Source organism: Vanellus vanellus (genome assembly GCF_965231255.1).
Source record: "Vanellus vanellus genome assembly, chromosome: 3".
Lineage (NCBI taxonomy): Eukaryota > Metazoa > Chordata > Aves > Charadriiformes > Charadriidae > Vanellus > Vanellus vanellus.
The window spans coordinates 52,152,434-52,175,300 of NC_138907.1; the positions used below are offsets into that span (position 1 = coordinate 52,152,434).

At 37.1% G+C, this 22,867-nt stretch overlaps 1 protein-coding gene across 5 annotated transcripts in view; it reads right to left on the reverse strand.

The window, feature by feature from the left end:
• The window catches only part of QKI (QKI, KH domain containing RNA binding), a 169,971-nt gene that overhangs the window by 91,025 nt on the left and 56,079 nt on the right, over positions 1 to 22,867 (reverse strand). For all 5 annotated transcript variants that reach the window (XM_082480358.1, XM_082480356.1, XM_082480355.1 and 2 more), the window contains exon 3: positions 8,501 to 8,617. In XM_082480358.1, coding sequence (XP_082336484.1) covers positions 8,501 to 8,617 — 117 coding nt within the window. The remainder of the gene's footprint in view (positions 1 to 8,500; positions 8,618 to 22,867) is intronic.

Below are 22,867 nucleotides of genomic sequence, written 5' to 3' on the forward strand. Positions count from 1 at the left end.
CTGTATTCTTCATTAACTAAAATATGTTCAGTTCACGTTGACAGTAAAGATATATGCAGGTAAGATTTCAAAGACAATACTCTAGAGACTCTGGACTACAAAACCCCCATCAACAGGCTTAAAAGTAGTCATCAGCCTTCAGTCAGGGGTAATTCAAGAAATAATGTCTGTTACCTTCAACATTGCTGCCTTTTGAATTTCCTGAAGTATAGTTTCTACTACTCATCCTTTAGCATTTAATTATTTAATTAAATTAGTAACTTGCTAAGAAGAATTTTCTTTTTTTTCTGTGATGACTTCTTTTTTCTTTTTTATACTGTTAGCTAATAGTGTAAACTCTTATCTCTTCAGAGGGTCACTGCTCACAGACTACCAGGGATATAACTCAAAAGACTTCTGTTTTGTGGGTGAAAAGGAAGAAATGCCATGCTTCAGCAATTCTTTAATAAAAAAATAATAGAATCCAGCTTTACAACTCCTCCTGCATTGAAAATAAGTGGTTACAAATGCAATAAAGGTTTTAAAATTGGAATAGAAAAGCCTATTTTCTGAAGTACTCACTACTGAAAAAAATACTAGCTTACAAGCAACCAAAATTATTTTCCTTACATCTTATGTTTTACAATGAACATCTAGGAAGGCAAAATGATATCAGCCACTAAGTATTTTTTTTAAACAGGCTTGGATTCTAAGATAGAGGATTTTTCTTCACCACACAGCTACATACAAATTCTTATACACCTTAACATCATACATTCTTCACTGTGTACTAAAATGGCAGTTGTGACATGTTGAATATGTAAGTTCAGTAGTACCTCTATATGAATACAATTTTTTTGTTTAAAGTTAGTTTAAGAACGCATGGCCAATTACTACAGTGGTCAAAAATTAAGAATGAAGAAAGCCTCCCAAATTTGATGAGTCAGTTGAGAAATCAGACTTAATGTAGACATGCACACTTATGAGAGTGCATTTAGAGGAAATGTCACTGTAGAAGATCCTAGACACTGAATTTAATTGTTTCCAGGGTATTATCTTAAATATTTAATTCTGAATGCCTTAAGTAATTTTCTATTAAAAGTAACCTGAATGCAGTAGATTGAGGTATTACCTATATAGCATGTTCCTGAATCTTAGCTGAGCAGCCTGCTCATACAATGACTTTCAATGTATACTCACAGAAGTTGATAGCAATTACAAGTGAAGGTAACCATCAGTTTGGTAGTCTCTTAAAAAGACAAGTTGCAGCTTTCATATGTGTCACGGTTTCAGCTGGATGGGGTTGACTTTCTTACTAGCAGCTGGTGTAGTGCTATGTTTTAGATTTGGGATGAGAATAGTGTTGGTGGCACACTAATGTTTTTGGTTGTTGCTAAGCAGTGAAGGCCTTTTCTGCTCCTCACACCACCCCACCAGCGAGTAGGCTGGGAGTACACAAGTTGGGAGAAGATAGAGCTGGCCAAAGGAATATTCCATACCATATGACATCACGCTCAGTATACAAAGCTGGTAGAAGAAGGAACCAGGGAACGTTCAGAGTGATGGCGTTTGTCTTCCAAAGTAACCATTACACATGATGGAGCCCTGCTTCCCGGGAGATGGCTGAACACCTACCTGCCTGCCCATGGGAAGTGGTAAATGAATTCCTTACTGTGCTTTGCTTGGGTGGGTGGCTTTTGCTCTACCTATTAAACTGTCTTTGTCACAACCCATGAGTTTTCTGACTTTTACTCTTCCGATTCTCTCCCCCACCCTAACTGAGGGGAGTCAGCAAGTGGCTGTGTGGTCCTAGTGGCTGGCTGGGGTTAAATCACAACAATGTGCATCAAAAGTTAACAAAGCACGATCCACAATATCCAACATGCTGAACTGCCACCCCACACTGCCTCAGACAGCAAGTTTCCGGGAAGTGCAAGTCAATTAATTTTAATAAATAGTACCCTTAATAATAGATATTGACAAGGGATTCTTATAGTTCTAAATGTAAAAGTAAGCATCTGACCTCCAGAAAGCCCACTGGCATTGTCAGAAAGGGATTTATTTTTTTTTTAATTTAAAAGGATGGTCATTCCAGTCACTTATTATGTATGTGAATTTGATTTTCACTTTCACATGCCAATGACCCAAATCATTTAAAGAATTTATATTTAATTTTTTGGTTATTCCTAACATTACTGACAAATACTCAAAACCCCACCTTTGCAACTAATTTGCAATTTTTTTTTTTTAATTGCCATTCCAAACCATGGCCATGATTTCTCAACACAGATATATGAAATTGTCAAACAGCAGCAGCATGCTTGTGTGTAGAAGCAGATTTTAGAGGTAACAGGCCCGAGCCATGCAATTTATTCCCAGAAGACAAGAACAATGCTGGCTGGTCAACCTTTCATTCTGAAACACAGAACAACTTTACCATTTGCTAAATACCTTCCATCAGTACTAGGACCAGTGCTGTTTAACAGCTTTGTTGGTGACATGGATGTTGGGATCAAGTGCACCCTCAGCAAGTTTTCCAATGACACCAAGCTGTGTGGACCAGTCGACACGCTGGAGGGAAGGAATGCCCTGGACAGGCTGGAGAGGTGGACCTGTGCAAACCTCATGAAGTTCAACAAGGCAAAGCGCAAGGTTCTGCACATGGGTCGGGGCAATCACAAGCACAAATACAGGCTGGGCAGAGAATGGATTGAGGACGGCCCTGAGGAGAAGGACCTGGGTGTGCTGACTGATGAGAAGCTCAACATGAGCCAGCAATGTGCACTCACAGACCAGAAAGCCAACTGTATCCCAGGCTGCATCAAAAGAAGCGTGGTCACCAGGTCGAGGGAGGTGATTCTGCCCCTTCACTCCGCTTTTTGTGAGACCCCTGCCTGGAGTACTGCATCCAGCTCCAGAGCCCCCAACATAAGAACGACATGGACCTGTTAGAGTGGGTCCAGAGGAGGACCACAAAGATGACCAGAGGGCTGGAGCACCTTTCCTATGAAGACAGGCTGAGTGAGTTGGGGTTGTTCAGCCTGGAGAGGAGAAGGCTCCAGGGAGACCTTATAGTAGCCATTCAATACTTAAAGGGGGCCTGCAGGAAAGGTGTAGAGGGACTCTTTATCAGGGAGCATAACGATAGAATGAGGAGTAACAGTTTTAAACTGAAAGAGGGTAGATTTAGATTAGATATTAGGAAGAAAGTCTTTACTGATAGGGTGGTGAGACACTGGAACAGGTTGCTCAGAGAAGCTGTGGAGGCCCCATCCCTGGAGGTGTTCAAGGCCAGCTTGGATGGGGCTTTGAGCAACTCAGTCTAAAGGAAGGTGTCCCTGCCCATGGCAGTGGGGTTGGAACAAGATGATCTTCAAGGTCCCTTCGAACTATAAACATTCTAGGATTCTATGATTAATTTCAACATATGTGTCAGCACCATAGCTTCAGCATTTGTTCACACATAGTACTTTCCACAGAATGTAAAAGTTGAGCATCCTATAATTAGGGTAGCAATAAAAGCGCTTGTTTATCAAAACACCCTACAAAGTACGTATTATTTAATGTCAGTAACGTCACTTTATAAGCTAAGACTTTCCATTGGAAATCAAACTGTATCTGATGGTATTTCGGATATTCAAAGGTATTAAAATATAAAAAATATATAATATTTTTATTCTCTACAGCATGTAAACATAGTAAAATATCCTGATCACAAGACAGTTAAATTTTTCCACTCTAATCTTTTCCTTAAGCTTTGTGTAGTTACCAAGGATAATTTTTTAATTCCTTTATAGCCTTACTATAAAAAAGCAAAACAAAACTGAAGAGTTCAAAGAAATAGAATTATCTGTTTACTCTGACAACTCTCCACTGGTCAAAGATCAAGACTGGTACTAACCAAGAGCTTATCTTTCATGAAACCTCATATAATTTCTGCTTGCAAGGTGAACAGTGATGTAGGAACAAATAGGCTGTAGGTCAGGAACCACAAATCAGTTCAAACGATCTAATATGAAGCAAAGTGCAACAGATTTGAAGCTGTTGCAATGGATGAAGGCCCTGAGTACTTCAGATTTAGAATTGCATAGCTACCTGCCTTTCTCTTTGAAATAACCAATTGTAGAAAAAAAAAAAAAAAAATCTGTGCATCATAATGAGATGCTTCTTCATGAAGTAAAAACAAATTATGCCTTCTCCCTCACACACTGTTCTAGAGGAGATTCTTGACTAAAAGTAGGAAGAAGTGGGAAAAAACAATGTAGATGATGAAGACTGCCACAAGCCAGCACTCTGATGCTGTAAGGCTGCATACCACTCTAAGTGAGGTAATGGCAGTCCACACATTCAAGAGCACAGAGATGACTCCCTATGGTTGTGTCAATGTCTGTTTTATGGAATTCATGTAAGACAAGGGAGATGACAAAACCCAATCATTTGCTTATCCAGCATTGGACATTCTTCCCTTTTATTAAGTGGTATTCTATGATTGGCGTGAAAATTGCTAGTTTTCCTCACTACGTAATGAGAGGTGCATTCAGACTAAGCAAAAAATGCCTTGGTCTTAATGAAGTTACACATTAATTAGCTTTTGATGAATGCCTGCAACCCCTCTCCCCTCCCCAATAATCTCCTTCAAGTACCTCCAGGCTCTAATCACAATATTCTCAGTAATTAAGGTTTTGATTTTAAATTTGTCTAAAGCTGCCTAGAAAGATGTTCAGCTGATCCTCAGATACAAACGAGGACTTCCTTTGCTTTTGGGGGAAATTCTGTCAGGAAGTTTCAAGATTTGATGCTACTTTGAGTGATCTGGCCATGTGACAAAATTTCTTATTACTTCTGTTCATAGGCTCACACAGGACAGTAATGTTTTCTGCAGAGCAAATTGAGAAGGCTCATTTTCCCGCATGTCAGTCTTTGTGTTTTCTCTTGGATTCTGCAACCACTAGCAAGGCAAGAACAGAAAAGTAGACAGACAGTTTACTGTAGGAGATGGTATGTAGTACCATGTAGCTGTCGCATTACAGATTGGTATAGTAATTAATTCATTCCCACATCCAATAAGTTTTCTTTTATAACCAGCACTGGGTAATCAGGTTTGCAGATACAAAATATACCTACACAATATACATACAAATTAATCTGTGTTTCTTATCTCCTCCAGATTTCATAGCAATTCAGTCAAAAACTGCAAAAATCTTGAATACTCAATTTTCTAAATAACATTGACCCTAGATGAAAGGGAAGGGCTTTAAAAACTAGTGTAACATAACCTTCCATGAGAGAATACTATTACTTCTGTATTTTGCACTTTGAAGTGCATTAGCATTTTGAAACAGAACCTCCAAAGAGAGAATCCCCTTGAGAAAATAAAAGGTGGTTATCATTAAAAGACACTGACTGCCAAGGAAGTTGGTCATCTTGCACTGCAAGCCTAAGGAGTTAATCTGTAAGTATAATTGATCAGGAAAAGGGGCAAGAGCCAACAGCAAGAAGTGCACTTACTCCCTAAACTGATAAATGTCACTCCTCCTTACTTTAGTCCTGATCATTATGTCTTGAATACAGCTTCCAAATCTTTATTTTTAAAAAAACCACCTTATTGCAATGTATCACAACTGCATCATCATCGAAGATTATGAAATTCTTCCTACAGCAGCAACAATGGTATAACAACAAAAAATCCAGCCTGAAAATCATAAACTACTGACTAATACCAATCACCTCAAGAGAGCAAAAGAGCTATAGATATATTAGGAATGGCTGGCATGAAAATAGGTTTTATCAAGAAAATTATTTGGCACAACACTGGTTTACAACAAATATTACTATTTGGTATTCAAATATATTATACTATTATATCATTCAAATACATTAAACTATTTAATATTCAACATTAACTGCAGTATTAGCTCAGGAAATCATCAGTGGTCAAGTACACCATGCTCCAAAAATATCACACAACAGACAACTTAGAAGTAATGGGCATTAAAGCACTGACTGGATCAGTTTGTGGCTTTTAATGTGTATGAAGTTCTAGCTGATGTGCCATAAAGAACTCGTCCTTGTTGAAGACAGCTTTCCTTTTCTTACTAAACTTCAAATAAACAGGTCACTCATTCTCAGAAGGTCTCAGCTCCTCTAAGCTTTTTCTCAAAGACAAAACTCCAGTAATTCACACTACCTATTCTCCTTTGAACAGCTACAAAACCAAACAAACAGACAAAAAAAAAACAAACAAACCCACAAACCCAAACAAGTGGGGAGAGTGGAAGAAATCAGTCCAAAAATACCACTTCTCCAGACAGTAAACCTGCCCAAGCTATCTAGAGATGACTCCCCATAGGAGAGCACAGGTTCTGAAGCACAGTGGTGGGAGGTCACGTGTACTAAACATAACAGCCATCTGGACATGGTCCTAGGCAACCTGTTCTAATTGACCCCAGGTTCTAGGTGACAAGGTGACGTTCTAGGTGACAAGAGAAACTCCAGAGGCCCCTTCCAACCTTCACCATTCTGTGATTCTATAACAGACATTTCATAAACTCCATGACCTACATGAATGTTGATGGGATAGGTCAGAACACATGGTGGTGACCAACAACAATGCAGAGAACGCGCTTATCCTAATTTGCAGCCGAGAGTGACAAAGGACATAGTGCATGCACATGTACTACACTGGCTGGTGGTGCATAGTGCCTGCCCCGCTGATAGCATAGAAAGTCTTCAGTAGCTGGACATATCTTCAGTGGGACCTACTATAAAAAGCATTCAAAGAACAAAGGTTGTACAGCTCTAACAGAAATGCACTGTTAGTAACTTAAATTCTGCCCATAAATGAAGATTTGTATTCTTGAAAAAATACAATATCTTTAAAAAACTATATTTAAATAGGAAAAAAGCTGAATGAACTTTTAAGTACTTACTTTTGTTAACGTACCTTTCAAGAGTAGATGAAATCTCTTATAAAAATTAGGCGAAGTTTGCAAACTCTTAAAGGGAGGCAATATTTTCACTAAATCTTCTGCCCCAGGATATATTTTTCTTAATAATATGATAGAATAAGCAAAAATCTGACTACTATATTAATAGTCACAAACATAGCTATGTATTTTAGTTTGTTCACATATTGGCAACCATACACATTGCTTCAAAATATAGCATCTAAACCCGCAAAATTTAGTGTGTCAGGTGAAGCATGCTTAAATTTTAATAGTCAGAAATTTTAATGTCTCCTACCACCCCCCAAGTTATAGGAAAACTGTATTTCAAAATCCTGTCCAAAATTATCAACTCTACAAGTTCTATTTACTGATTTACAGTTTAAAACCCCATAACAGTAGGACTCGTTTATATGTTAAACGTCCCCCCAGCCAAGAGGTAGAAGGAATTCAGGAAATAAACTATAATGTTTTCAAAAAAAAGAAACCTTCATAAATCAAGCATTTAAGACAGTATCACCCTCTTACTTCTACAGAACCTAGACAACAAAAAACTCTCTAGGTTAGAATAGATTTTGGTTCAAAAGCTGGCCATCTAAACATCCAAAAGAGCTATATGTACTATGAGAAAGGGTGGTGACAGTATTACAGCAGATTATGAAAACAAGAGGCATTAAATGAAGTTTGAAAGCGACAGAGTCATAAGCTCTGGAAAGTCTGAGATTTTTAACTGGGCAGACATTAGCTTTCTATTTTAATTGTTATGTGCTGTATATGTATCAATAGAATGTATTATGAGGCTGATCAGATAAGGAAAGGAGGTTTTTCTTCCAATGAAAGAACCAAAAGAAATGATACTTATGGGAACAAAGAGGAAGAGTACTGTTAAGTGCACATTTCAAAACTGCAGTGGAGATGCTGGTGCAACGTTAGCAGTAGTAACCAGAGGTGGAGGGAAATAGCTAGAAAATAAAGTTGCAAAAAATAAATTACTTCCAGGAATTACCACCAGAGCAACTTGACATTCAGGATGGCTCTATCCTCAAAAGTGTAGTTTCCCTATTAACATGGGCAGAGCCCATATATTACATGACAGGGCAAGAACACAAAACAAATCCAGAAACACAGTGCTTCTTGGTTCCCTTGGACAGAATTCACTGCCAGAAATACATTATACATTTTTTCCAATCCACGCTACTTGCACAAATCACTATTTTGGTATTTCAATACAAGAAAGTTATTAAGAAAACCTTGAAGGTTAACAGTTCTTCCTTAGAAAAAATACATTTAACTTCAATTTTTACCTTTACCTTGTGAAACATGACACAATTAGAAGTTCGTTATTACTGAAGAATACTTCATAATTGCTAGTTAGACTCCCAGCTGCACCATTATGGAGCATGCACATTTAACTTCTTTGGGGTAGGTTGTGTTATTTACTAAGTCTGGAAAAACACTAGATATTGACAAAGCATATAGTAAGAACACAATAGATAAGAATAAGAAAGACATAAGCTTACCCTCTGTTAGGAAATAAAGCTATGCATCTGAAATTACACTACCTCTCAAAAGCTTACCTTCTTTTTGTCCCTCATTGAGCCCTTCCCTCGGACCATTATCTTGCATCCTGTTTCTGCCTCAAGCTGTTTAGCTGTTAGTCCTCTGGGCCCAAGGATTCTTCCAACAAAGTTAAACTGGAGGGGGGAAAAAAACAATCAACAACATTATTTCTATAAAAGCAAGTAAACAAAATTAATTTAACATTTAACAATATGTATTTCTGTCTCTAAAATATCATCCAGTGTTTTCAGAACACTACACTAAATACCAGAGGCTAAAGAATGAGGTTAACACTATTTTCATACATTAGATAACTATGTGACCCCTACTTTGGGGCATACAAGTTTCAGGTTAAAATAAGTTTTTTAAGTTTAACATCCAGTATTCTCTAGGGCAGCGGTTGTCCTAATTCCCTCTTCTTTAAGCTGTATGAGTTCTTACAGAAGCTACAAACCACCCTCCCTCGCCACTAACATGACCAGACATGTTCATTAGTAGACCAACAATGTGCATTACATCACAGAAACACACAGGTTCTGGCTGCATGACCAGACATGCACACAACTTCCATATAGTGGGCCTGATGGGGTGCCAGATGTAAATCCAGTCCCCTCAGGAAAGGCCCTGAGGCCCACTGTTCATTTGTTCCATGTCTACAGAAAACATTCTTTTTCATCCTTCCATGTTCTTCTGGTGGGCTCGATCTGGACAGCACGCTGCTGTATAGCATTTAAAGAAAATCTTCTTTATCTACCCATGTCATAGCATTTCCTTCAGAAAGAAGGAACTGAGGCTTGTTATGTATTCACTTTAGGTTTCACAGGCAACGTTTCTGGAAAACATCGTATTTGCCAGAGATTTATATATATATGTGTGTGTGTATATGTATATACAGAGACATGACAAAAGCACATGCCAGTTTTTTTTAAGTTGTATCCTTTACTCAGTTGTGCATACAAATACAGCAAGTATTTCATGTTTGGCTGGCTTACGTCAATATCAGCAGACTACCCCCTGCCTACGTTTAACACAGTAATACTGCCATTTAGCCATACATAACATTATTTCCTAGTTATTTTCCAGGGTTTCTTCCCCTTTCATTATTTTCAATCACACATTCTGGAAATTATGACATAAATAAAAAAAAGCCCTAAGTGAAAGTAGCATTAAGAACATATAGCAGTACTCTGACAATTACAGCACAAAGATGAAGTACCAGGCTCAAAGGGCACATAAACCTACAAATTTCAGACTGAAGATTAAATTTAAAGATGATGCTAAGAACAGAAACTTCAGTAAAGATAGAAGTCTGGATATTTTAGATCCTGGTAAAGAAAGCTATTCAATGGAGTTATGACAAGTTGTCGGCTTTTATTTCCTCAGCTAATTAAAATTGGGTTTGAGTAGTACAACTCAACATATTTGAAATCCTTATAAAACTGCAAAGACCACAAATGATTTAGGAGTGAGCAGAAATTATGAACATAAGCAAATTCAAGTTCTTCAACAAAAATAATTGTTTCACAATGGCTAAACTGTTCATAGGGAAGATACACTCCCAAAATTATTTAGTATTCCAAGCTCAAAAGAAAAAATAAAAACATTATGAAGTCTGAATCAACTGTCAGGGGAAAAAAAAAAAAAAAGATTAAAGACACTTGTGAACGCATAAGCAAACCGTGCATCATAGGAAATTAAGGAAGATTCACTAAGACCGAATAAAGAAATGACCCAGCTACAAGCAATGAAGTTCAGCCTTGAAATATTATCAAAATCCTGCATTTGTTACACATTTCATGCTTAACACCAAAATCATACCAGTATCTTACATAAACAGCATCTTACTTGCCTTTCTCCACAACCACACTTCCTGCACACTAAATCTTTAGATACCTATCCCATTCCACTGGTAAAGCTAAAATAGTATTGCAAACCTGACTTTAAACCACTCTTCCCACCAACACACAAGGTGACTATCATTACATTCTCTATCTCCCAAGAAAAATGGCTGCCTCTAATTTTATTTTTTTTTTACTTGGATCATGACTAAAAGAATAATCAAATTCTAAGATAGGGTAATTTGGATAAAAAATTTGAATAGAACAATTTAAGATAGTAAGAAAAAAAGCAGAAATTTGTATTACTCTCAAGCTTGCAATTTTATTCACATTGTCTGAACACTATTTAGACTTGTGGCTTCTACTTGAGAAATTGCTGACTTAAACTGCAACACATTCTGTTAAATGTTAAGTCACTTTCTTTTCCAGCTACTCCCAGAATATTCTCCTTATAAGGAGCCTTCCTAAATTGTTCCAAGGTAGCTTAGCCCCATCTCTTCTTTCCAAACTGTATGCATTAGCACCTTGAACATTTTTGGATGAGTATTTTTTCTAAAACTCTGACCCTTCTTATTACCTCTCTTGGGCCCTCCTATTTGCTAATTTCTTAAAGCAGTATGCCTGGACAAGACAATACTTCAACTGAGATCTCAACAAGGTTAAGTTACTCAGAACAAGTATATCTTGCAAGCTGCACTCCTCTTAACACATTCCAGCTTCCTCCTTCCTTCCCCAAAAAATTCAGTTCTTCGGTTTGGTTCAACATTTGTTGACCCCGGATGCTCTTCTCCATTACCTCTGCCTTGACAGTTTTCCCCAGTTTTGTATTCATATGCAACTTTTATGCCCCCCTACAACAACATATGGCTCTAAATTTCTGTAATGAATTCCACATTGTTGACTTCAGGCACGCTAATTTCAAGAGAGGTGTGAATTTTAATTCCATCTTTAAAAGCACTTGGTATGACTTAATTGTTTTCTAAGCACACTTTCTATCCCACCAAGTTATTCTTGAATGTGTTAGAGATCCAAGCTGATGGAGAACTCTGCAAGTCCCCACCTGATGTGCAGTATTAATTGAGTCATCAGTAATCACTTATCATAGCTTAAGCCAATTACTGCTTTAACAAATTACTCCCCAGCTTTTGTACTGAGGGATCTTTGTCAGTATTCAGTTCCCTCAGACTACCATCTCAAAGTCCTAGCTGAGAACTCCGTAGGAAAAAAACAATTCTGACTCTTCTGAAGGGACTAGGTAGAGTGAGCAGAGACCAGCAGGCCACAGCTCAAGAACACAGTGTAGAGTAAGCCTTCTAGTTGCATAGCCTCAAAAGTTTTATCAGAATCCAGTTGTATCAGAAGCTACTGCTTCTCTTACCTGGCCAGCTAGACTATCAAACAGAATTAGTGGAACCAGATACATCTGACAAATTCAAAAGGCTATTTTTTTTAATCACATTTCACTCGAGATGTCTCATGCTTTTTGTCCCATACTCTCACCCAATCACACTCTTCATCACCTTGAATTTCCCTACAAATAACACACCTGTGTTCAGAAACACTGATTGTTCTAACATTTGTACAGAGCCAAATCTAGGAATATTTCCCTATAATTTCTTACAGCTTTTCTTACTCTGCACTTGTCTAATTCTCTAGGATTCACGTTACCCCCTGTAAATTGCTAGAAAATAAACAGCAGGACCAATTTAAGACCACATTACTTTGAAGGTATCCAACCTCACAAATGTCGGAATTAGAGAATATGTTAAAAATTAAGCAGAAGTGACTAAGATTAACTCTATCTACATCAACAATACAGAAAAAGCAGTCAAATACTTCATTTTCCTTCACCAAGTTAGTCTCTTCTGCCACAACATTAATGTATCTCTATACTCAATATATTTTATATGTCTAACATTTTCACTCGCAGTATTTAACAATTATTTTCCTGTTTTTTTAAGAGTTGAACTAAGTTTTATTTTTGAGTTCTCAAATCATCCTATGCAAACTCAAAATTAGAACTCAAGAAACAATCTCCAGAAGTACATGTTTGTGACATGCATAAACACAAAGCCATCCTAAGCACCACCTAGAATCCTTTGCATTTTAGGAACAATGGAGGGAACCAGGAAGTATACAAAACTAACAATATTCATAAAAAGCCAAGAACCAGCATATCAATTGGAGCTCAGGTGCTGTGGTGGGTTTTTTTTTGCTGAAGTTCCAACCAGTTACACCACGTTGCGCTCTCTCACTGCATTATCACTCCAATTCCCTTAGTTTGCTAACTTTACAAGCCTTAAGTTTCCAGCACGTACAAAAAAACACAAACAAGATCCTGCAGTAAGACATTTGTTGCCTTTTCTTGAGAAGATGCCCAAAATATATACACTCTTAAGAAAAAAAGACAGCATATATTGAGAGACTGTACATGAGGATCTTTGATACTGAAGTGTTTAAGCAGAAAAAAACATATTAGGAAAAAAAGTTGCTCTAAATCCTAATGTTTGCACCTACTCTGGAAAAATAATGATTATCCTGCAGCAACTGACACTCCCAACCAAGAGCTGACAAAATATCTATCTGGTGTCCTACCTGACAACCCCACTGCATCAGAAATTCCCTGATAAAAACAGCTGTATTCCCTATGACTTACTATACATTGAATTTGCAGAGCTAGTTAGTTATCACTTGAAAAAAGCCAAAACAAGCTACTCTTAAAGTATATTTCAACTTAAGGAAATAAAGAAAAGTCTTAGAAAGCTTACATGTTCCTCAAATACAACGCATAGGAGTACAAATGTTTTATACACAGCCTAAATGGTATTTTAAGGAAAATCTCAGTAGTTCCTCATACGAAAAAAAAAATCAGCTTCAGTAGTTATGCCATACACGAAAACATGTTCTCCATTTTGAGACTGCCTTTTTTTTTTTAACTGTAACAGGACATGAAAACTTCAGACTTCGACATCAGTTAGAAAGCAGCTTAGCCCTTCCCTTATTAATATTTTTTTTCAATTACAGTATTTTATTTCACAGCTCAGTTAAGTATTAGATGTAACTGTGTCAGCTGTAAGCGGATTTTCACAAAGACAGAAAACTACCTTACATTCACCCTTCCCATACCCAAATCAGTTTCCAGATTGTATACTAAAACATTAAACAAACTGAAGCATCCCAAAAATGTGGTTCAAAATGTCCTGGTGGTTTAGTTTGCTTTTTTAAAAACATGGAGAGCAGCATTTCCTGCTAACTTCATTTTCCTATGCTTTTCCCCACCAAATAAAGAGCAGCTGAAGACCAAGACTCGCAGGCTTCAGTCGTAAAAATATGTCAAGGTTAAGAAACAACTGAAAATTGGATGTTATAATGGAGAACATCTGGTAATTTTACTTTAAGCAGCAATGCTGACATTCAGTTTAGCTATTTTGGAGGGAACCTTCTATGTCTTCAGATCATAATAGTCCTATTCCAAGACCATTTGGGAGATAACTTAATCTGACAGAGTAACAAGCTAAAGCGCTAACTGTGGAAATGAAGTAATGAAGAGACACAAAGAAACTGCACCAAGAAGAGAAAGGCATTCAAACCAATGCGTGATGAATGCATATGACACTCAGGATTTTTTGTTACATGTGAGTACTCTTTCTAAGCAAGATGAACATTACTCCAAAGTATTGATAAATATTTTAAAGTTACAATTAAATTTGAGTAGTTATTTTCATGCACGGTTTTAATGAAGAAAAGCAACTAATACATTTAATGGAAACATATTTATATGCAAACTTAAATTGGAAATACTACTATAGAAAATGAAGAATAGCACTACGCTGACAAAACATGCCATAAATACTCAGAAGACGAGGCTCTGAACCCAACAAAAGCTTTCACTGACCTACCAAAATTAGCAAATTTGGGTGTTTTTTTTTTTTGTTGTTTTCTTTTTAAAGGAACATTGTTTTATGACACTGGTAATACATTTATTTTTCCACAAAATATTGCTGAATTTATTAGAAACAGCTTGAATTGCTTTATGATGAGTTTTAGATAATTATATACAACATTAGATACATGGCCAATTAGATTTTTTTGAAAACCTGTAACTTGAAACAAGAATAAAACCACCTGAGGTACTGGAAAACAAAATATAGCATATTAAACCTTAAGAAGGTAAGATTGTATACCTTTAGTTAGGTAGTTCAGTGTTTAATAAAAAAGTTGTAGCATAATATTATAGATAGGTAGCTTTGAGACAACTTTCTCAGAAACTTCATCTGAAATATTTTATAGAAGAACAGAAATAATTTAAATGGGCAATTTACCCTAACTTACACTGAATATCCTTTCTAGCAGTAACATTTTCCAGTATTTATTCAATTAACGTATCATAACCAAATACCCATTTTCAGAATGACAACTTTGTCAAAGTTGGTTTTGGTGGTTTGTTTGGTTAGTTGTTTTTTTTTCCCCCCACAAGAGCAGCTGTAGTGATGTATATTTCTACACATATACATACACACACAGACTACTTTTAAGAGAACTAACATGTCCATCTAAGTTATTTTTTTCTTTACTCAAAATGACCATGAATAAATTTTCCACCAACAGGAACATAACAGCAGGAATTGATTAAAGACATACTCTTTCAGTTCGCATTTACACACACACCTTTTTGCAGTCAAAGTATTTTCCTGAAATACTTCAAACTATTGCTATTGTCTCATCCAGTACAGAAGATGATACCACTAGATTTTTGATAGGTGGCGATTAAGGAAACAGAAAGTATCTTTTCCCATAAATAGAAAACCTCAGATATACTTCATGCCTTATTAAGTATTTCCAGTGATACAACACCACTCATCACAACAGAAAATAGCTACACAGATTTTGTTGGGAAAAAAAAATGCAGTAGTAAGAGCTACTACCAAATAAAAACAAGTGCATCATATATACACAGCTTACTCAGTGACCACACCATAGATTAACTGAAAACAAATGAAAAGTTTACATACAATTGTGCACATTTAAGAGATCAAGTGGGAAAAGTATAATGTTTCAGGAATAAAATTATTTTGAAATTGCGAAATCTTTCATTAACTGCATTAGCATGTATTCTGAGGATTAAATATGCTCCAGTGGAATTTGGTAAGTGTTTTGCATAGTTAAGAAAAACAGACTATCTGATGAGATTTTACAGGGAGAGGAGGCTGAGAAAGCAGATGGCATTATCATTGTCAATACAGTGAACACAGACAATAGTAATTGCATATAGAAGTTAATTTTTACATACAGACTAACTTTAGGTAGTTGTTAAGACTGATACTGACAACAGCGAAGTTGTTTCCTGAAGTCTCTTCCAAAAACACTTCCTGGTAATAAAAAAGAGGCTGCAGACAGCAATGCATGAGAAACATTCCCTCCATCCCTTAACACAGCATGTTTTCTAAGTAAAATAACCAAGTAAATGCCAAAGTACATATGTAGTGAATACCAGCACGACACGTATAATCTGCTTATGTCAAATATATCCACTTAGATCTGCTGGGTGTATCTGACATACGCCATTCTAATACTATAATCAAAGCTAAATTAGAACTATTGAAGCATTTAAGCTATGAAGTTAAGTAGTTAATTAGAAACGCTGTGCTGTAAGAAACTTACATATGTAAGTTAGATGGAACAATCTCTTCATCACTTACACACAAAAATAAAGCCATTAAGGTATTAAAACAAAATATAGAATATCAACCCTCCGAAAGACAGGATTTGTCATATTTGCAATTAAGTACTTTTGTGCCAGATAAACAAAACCAAAACCTCTCACACACCATTTGAAATACCTTTGAAATTACTTCAAGCATGAGAAATTTAATCCCTGACATTTAATAAAAGGGTTATTAGGGCTAAAAATATTTAAAATAGTTCAAATTCTCTAAAATTTGAGTTGTCACAAAGAAAATAGCAAAATCTTTATCACTGGACAAGAAACAAGATAATGAAAAAATTTTTCTTTTTCTTAGTTTAGTAAATGGCCAAACACTTTCAGAGCACATGCAATTCACTAAGACTGGTTCCATCTTTATTTAGTTCATTGTATACTTTTTTTAACACAGACTATGGGTTCCATAATCATTTTTCAACATCAAAGCCAGACAGTAACTCATCTTGTCGTGGGCAAGAACTGACAATTACTGTGGGAGTAAGACAAGTTTAGCCTACTTCAAAAACTTCTGTAAGTAAAATATTTATTAATGCAAGAATAAATGATATGAACATAATTGTAATATGTTACTAAAGCATACAGTATTTTTGCAGCAAGAGAACAAAGTTAACATTCAGTGGTTTAAAGTCCGTGATATATTATACAAAAATGTCAGCATCCAGAGGAGTATGAAAATAACACATTAGTGCAGAGGTTTTGTGTATTACACATCTCGGAGGTTACAATGAAAAACTCAACTAGTTACAAAGAGTAAATGAGTTCTCTCCATACAAATACCCACATCTATTACTCTTTCCCAGATCTACATTTAACCTAGGTATTACATAATGCAGTTACTATAGCAATAATTTTAGTAACATTTTAAGTTCCTTTAAATTAAATTTTATTTTTTTTTACGCACAACTTCTCAAGTCAATTGCAACCGTACAGATTGCATGGGATCTCCAGAAAGGACAAAGATCTCCAGAAAGTTTTTCAAGCCTCCTAGTGAGCACTATTTGTGGCAGGGGAGAACACAGGATGACCATGAGCCAGCAATGTGCCCTGGCAGCCAAGAGGGCCAATGGCATCCTGGGGTGCATCAAGAAGAGTGTGGCCAGCAGGTCGAGGGAGGTCATCCTCCCCCTCTACTCTGCCCTGGTGAGGCCGCATCTGGAGTACTGCGTCCAGTTCTGGGCTCCCCAGTTCAAGAAAGACAGGGATCTGCTGGAGAGGGTCCAGCAAAGGTCTACGAAGATGATTAGGGGATTAGAACATCTTTCATATGAGGAAAGGCTGAGGAACTTGGATCTCTTTAGTCTAGAGAAAAGAAGACTGAGGGGGGATCTTATTAATGCTTTCAAATACTTAAAGGGAGGATGCCAGAGGGATGGGAGGAGTCTTTTTTCAGTGGTGCCCATTGATAGGACAAGGGGTAATGGGCACAAGCTTGAACATAGGAAGTTCCATCTTAACATGAGGAGGAACTTCTTCACTTTGAGGGTAGTGGAGCACTGGAACAGGCTGCCCAGAGAGGTTGTGGAGTCTCCCACTCTGGAGACCTTCAAAACCCACCTGGACGCTGTCCTGTGCAACCTGTTGTAGGTGACCCTGCTCTGGCAGGGGGGTTGGACTAGATGATCTCCAGAGGTCCCTTCCAAACTTGACTATTCTGTGATTCTGTGAAATCTCTGCTCTAAGTGCTGGGGTATTTATGTTGCATGGTATGCATGAGTTAGTCCTCCTCCATGCTGTTTATCCTCTCACTCACCTCATCTAGAAAGCTAGTAAAACACCATGAGTACAATTCAGACACTGAATAGTTAATATTATGTTCAGAATTAAAGTCTCTTGAATGAACATACACATGCTGCAATCCAGTTGGCTGACCAAAACTGAGTATTTAGCATTTGTTGGCCAGTTAGTAAACCAATCTTGCCTACATAGTGACTGCACACAGTCTTTTATTAAGAAATGTTGATACAGGTTTATATATATTTTCCAGTAAAGCTTTAATAATAAGACAGTAAAGAATCTGTGATGAAAAGTAACACCTTGTTCTCGTTGTGAGATCAAAAATTGCAGCCTACACTCCTAGACATCAGCAATACATGCTTTCATTATTATGATAATCCATCTTTGAAATTAACCGTTTAGTCTACCTTAAAAATTGCTCATTTAGTACCATTTCTTACTAGTGAAGTTCTCTGAGTAACATTAAAATAGGTGGTACAATAAATAAGAACTTTTAGGACTTTTTAATACTAAAATCAGTATTTTTTTTGTGTGTTTAGATTTTTTTTCACTTCAAAAAAAAATAATTCTCTTAGTTACAAGAATCACAAGTATTACATTTTTCAAAGGGTAACCCAGAGCCTTGCTCAACTATAACGTTCTCTTTGCTAGTACCTATATTCCAGCAACATAACGTTATTTAAAAATGTAAAGCCCACTGATGAACGAGACGGGTGCCCTAGTGGTGGAAGACACAGAGAAGGCAGAGTTACTGAATGCCTTCTTTTCTTCAGTCTTCACTGCTAAAGCTGTCCCTCACGAATCCCATACTCTGAAGGCAAAGGGGAAGGTCTGGAGAGAGGAAGATTTTCCCTCAGTTGAGGAGGACAGGGTCAGAGACCACTTGGCCAAGCTGGACATTCGTAAGTCCATGGGCCCTGACGGGATGCACCCGCGAGTGCTGACAGAGCTGGCGGATGTTATTGCTAGACCACTCTCCATCGTCTTTGAATGGTCTTGGAGAACAGGAGAGGTGCCTGAGGACTGGAGGAAGGCTGATATCACTCCGATCTTCAAAAAAGGCAAGAAGGAGGACCCAGGGAACTACAGGACAGTTAGTCTCACCTCTGTCCCTGGGAAGGTAATGAAGTGACTCATTCTGGATGTCATCTCCAAACACGTTGAAGAACAGGAAGTTTACCAAGGGTAAAACATGCTTGACCAATCTGATAGCTTTCTATGATGTTATAACTGGTTGGCTGGATGAGGGGAGAGTCGTAGATGTCATCTACCTTGACTTTAGCAAGGCTTTTGATACTGTCTCCCACAACATCCTCATTAGGAAGCTGAGGAAGTATGGGCTAGATGAGGTGACAGCAAGGTGGATTGAGAGTTGGCTGCGGGACAGAACTCAGAGGGTTGTGATCAGCGGCACAGAGTCTAGTTGGAGGCCTGTAACCAGTGGGGTCCCCCAGGGGTCAATACTTGGTCCGATTTTGTTTACTATATTCATTAATGACCTGGATGAGGGGACAGAGTGTATCCTCAGCAAACTTGCTGAGGATACCAAACTGGGTGGGGTGGCTGACACCCCAGAGGGCCGTGCTGCCATTCAGAGTGACCTGGACAGGCTGGAAAGCTGGGCAGAGAAGAACCTAATGAGGTTCAACAAAACCAAGTGCAAGGTCCTGCACCTGGGGAGGAAGAATGCTAGGCACCAGTACAGGTTAGGGGGGACCTGCTGGGAAGTAGTTCTGAGAAGAAGGATCTGGGAGTCCTAGTAGACAGTAGATTATCCATGAGCCAGCAATGTGCCATTGTCGCCAAAAAGGCCAATGGACTCCTGGGCTGCATAGAGAAGAGTGTGGCCAGTAGGTCGAGGGAGGTCATTCTCCCCCTCTACTCGGCACTGGTGAGGCCACAACTGGAATACTGTGTCCAGTTTTGGGCTCCCCAGTTCAAGAGGGACAGGGAACTGCTGGAGCAAGTCCAGCGAAGGGTAACTAAGATGATTAAGGGCTTGGAGCATCTCCCTTATGAGGAAAGGCTGAGAGAGCTGGGACTCTTTAGCCTGGAGAAGAGAAGGCTGAGGGGAGACCTTATTAATGCTTACAAGTATCTAAAGGGTGGGTTGAAGGAGGATGGAGCCAGGCTCTTTTCAATGGTTCCCAGTGACAGGACGACGGGCAATGGGCACAAGTTAGAACACATGAAGTTCCGTTCAAATAGCGGAAACACTTCTTTCCGGTGAGGGTGACAGAGCCCTGGAACAGGCTGCCCAGGGAGGTTGTGGAGTCCCCTTCTCTGGAGATTTTCAAGACCCGCCTGGATGCAGTCCTGAGTAATGTGCTCTGGGCAATCCTGCTTTAGCAGGGGAGTTGGACTAGATGATCTCTAGAGGTCCCTTCCAACTCTGAAAACTCCGTGATTCCGTGATTTAATAAATTAAAAACTGCTTCAAATTGTATTCTGGAATATGTCACAATAAACAGCACACCATGTAATTTCAGATAGAAAACTGGGGTTGTTTTAGTTGGGTAATAAATTTTAATAAATATATTGCTTGCTACAATAAAAACTAAATTGTTTTTACAAAGCAGTACTGTACAGTTAAAGCCCCAAGACAGCATAGCAACATTAAAGAACATAACCACCTTAAAATAAAAATAACAACTTATTCCATTTAAAGATGCCACAATTCTGCAAGGTTGTTTTCATTGCTAGAATTGACTTGCCAATTACCAGATTATTTACATTCGTTTGACTGAGCAGAGTATCAGCCACTGGTGATCTTTCAAAAAGCTCTGAATCTTTTTCTGATCACTGCAGTTGTAAACTAGACAAACCAGATTATCCATGTGATGTCAATAAAATATAGTTTTTTACTCAGCAGACTGCATCCTAATGCTTAAAATGCTCCTTTAAAAAAAAAAAAAAAGGCAAAAAATAAAAATGCATTTTAAAGTATAGCTGGGATTTAGAATGAATTACTAAATCCTTTAAATCCACATTATTCACCTCTAATAACCTCTGCGCTGAAGGCTTTGAGAGCTTGTTTAACTGACAAACAGCTTTACAAACCCCATGTAAATACAATGGATCAGATCTACAAAAAAGAAAGGGGGGGAAAAAAAAATCAGGCTAGCTTTCCGGGTCATTTTAATAATGGTTAAATGTTTCTTTTAAAAAAAAAAAAAAAAAAAAAAAAGAAATCCTAGAACACAGATTTAAAAAAGTAACACATTGAAGTATACAATGTTTTTCTCCAAATTCTAAACGTGCATTTTATAAGAGAACTTGAGTAAATTATCAAGTATTCAGATTAAATACTTGATGTTTCATTCAGATGTTCAGGTTTTTTAATAAAATGTTATCATGATAGCTAGAAATTTATCTAAATAACACTTAATTTTTAACACAGAAATTCTAATGGACATGATAGAGGCACCTCAGCAGTAGCTAAGCCTAGTTAATGGAACACATTACAGCTACACAGAACCCAACATAAGAGTTTCCTTTGCTATCTGTTTGTACTAGGTTTCTATCAGAACTCGTTATCAAAATGCAGCCATAAGAATTCAGGATGCAGTAATTGCTGTACATCCAAAAATCAAAATTTTCAAAATAAATTTCTCTTGTTATCTCATGTACCAACATAATTTTCATCCATACATTTAACCACAAAATATAACAGTCTTCCCAGGAAATTTATTTTCAGCTCCTCTGGACAGAAGATTCCACCTGATTTTTTTAAACACAATGTGTACATGTGTTATCAAAGGTGGAAAAGATGAAAAAAATATTTTTATATGTTAACACAAAGATAGTAAATTTAATCTCAAGGACACTGTTTTGTCAGATTAGCAGCTAAAGAGCTAACATCATTTGTTCACAAATTCTTTGGCTAATTTGAAGGTCATACTATCTAACAGCATATAAAAAAATTGACCTACTAGATTTGAAAAATTACCGCATCTAACTGATATTCAATTCAGTTTTATAAAATTTAACTTGTGACATAAACATTTATGCCAAGACATTTACCGTTTAGTTTAAAATTAAGTGATTACTAAGAAGTTTTACTGTCCTAGGATTGTATAAGGAATTTTTTTGCCTTTTTCATTTTTCTGTAGCAAAATTACACCTCCATCATATAATTTTGGGATTAGATAATGCGACCTTCAGATGAAAGCTAGAAAGCAATCCAAACAAACCAAAAGGGAGATTTTATTTTTGTGAAAACGAATGATATACTGCTGCCATAGGGACCTTAAATTGTATTGTCAAAGAGTCAAGAAACTTTAAAACACTGCAGAAGTTGCTTTAAATAGAAGCAGAGGAAGTCAGATAAATGGACCACAAAGTTTCAGGAAATTAATTTCAGAATAACTCTTAAATTACTGACCTCTAATACAAAATTATGGAAGCTGTGTACTTGTGTTTTTTCACTGTACAGAATTAAATAATCACTTTGAAAAAAGCCAATATTGTAAACAATCAGCACGCGCATTAGATAAACTTGCTTTTATTCCTTCTGTCTATTAAATTAGCTACAATTTGCCTGATATTTATTCTATTTTTGTATAATGTGTCACATAGGTAATATTTGCATTGACCTAAAAATCTTACAGAATTCAAAATGGAGATAACAAACAGCTGCTGTGCTAATTCAAAAGGTAACCAGCACTTCATAAATGGTATCATGTACTAAATGCAACAGAAGATTTTCAAATGAAAATATAACTCCACAGCCACAAATCTCTCTATACAGAGGTATATATAAAAAAAAAAAAAATCTGACTAAACACAATAAATCAAATTCCCTGAGGAAAGAAGCTCAAATCTCTAATCTCTTTTACTCAGGCCTGAAAACCATATCTGATGCATCAACATGCTACGTACAGTCCACCTGAACTTTTGCATACCTATTGTAGTACTCCCTGTAGAAAAGGTAAACACATACAAAAACCATAAATGAACACAAGACCATGTCAAATTCATAGAAAACCACTCTGATAGCACCATCATAACAAGAAGAAGCTGCTCCTATCATGGGGAAAAACATTAAGACAAATTAGACTCATCTATCATTGTTGCAGTCTTCTAAAAGC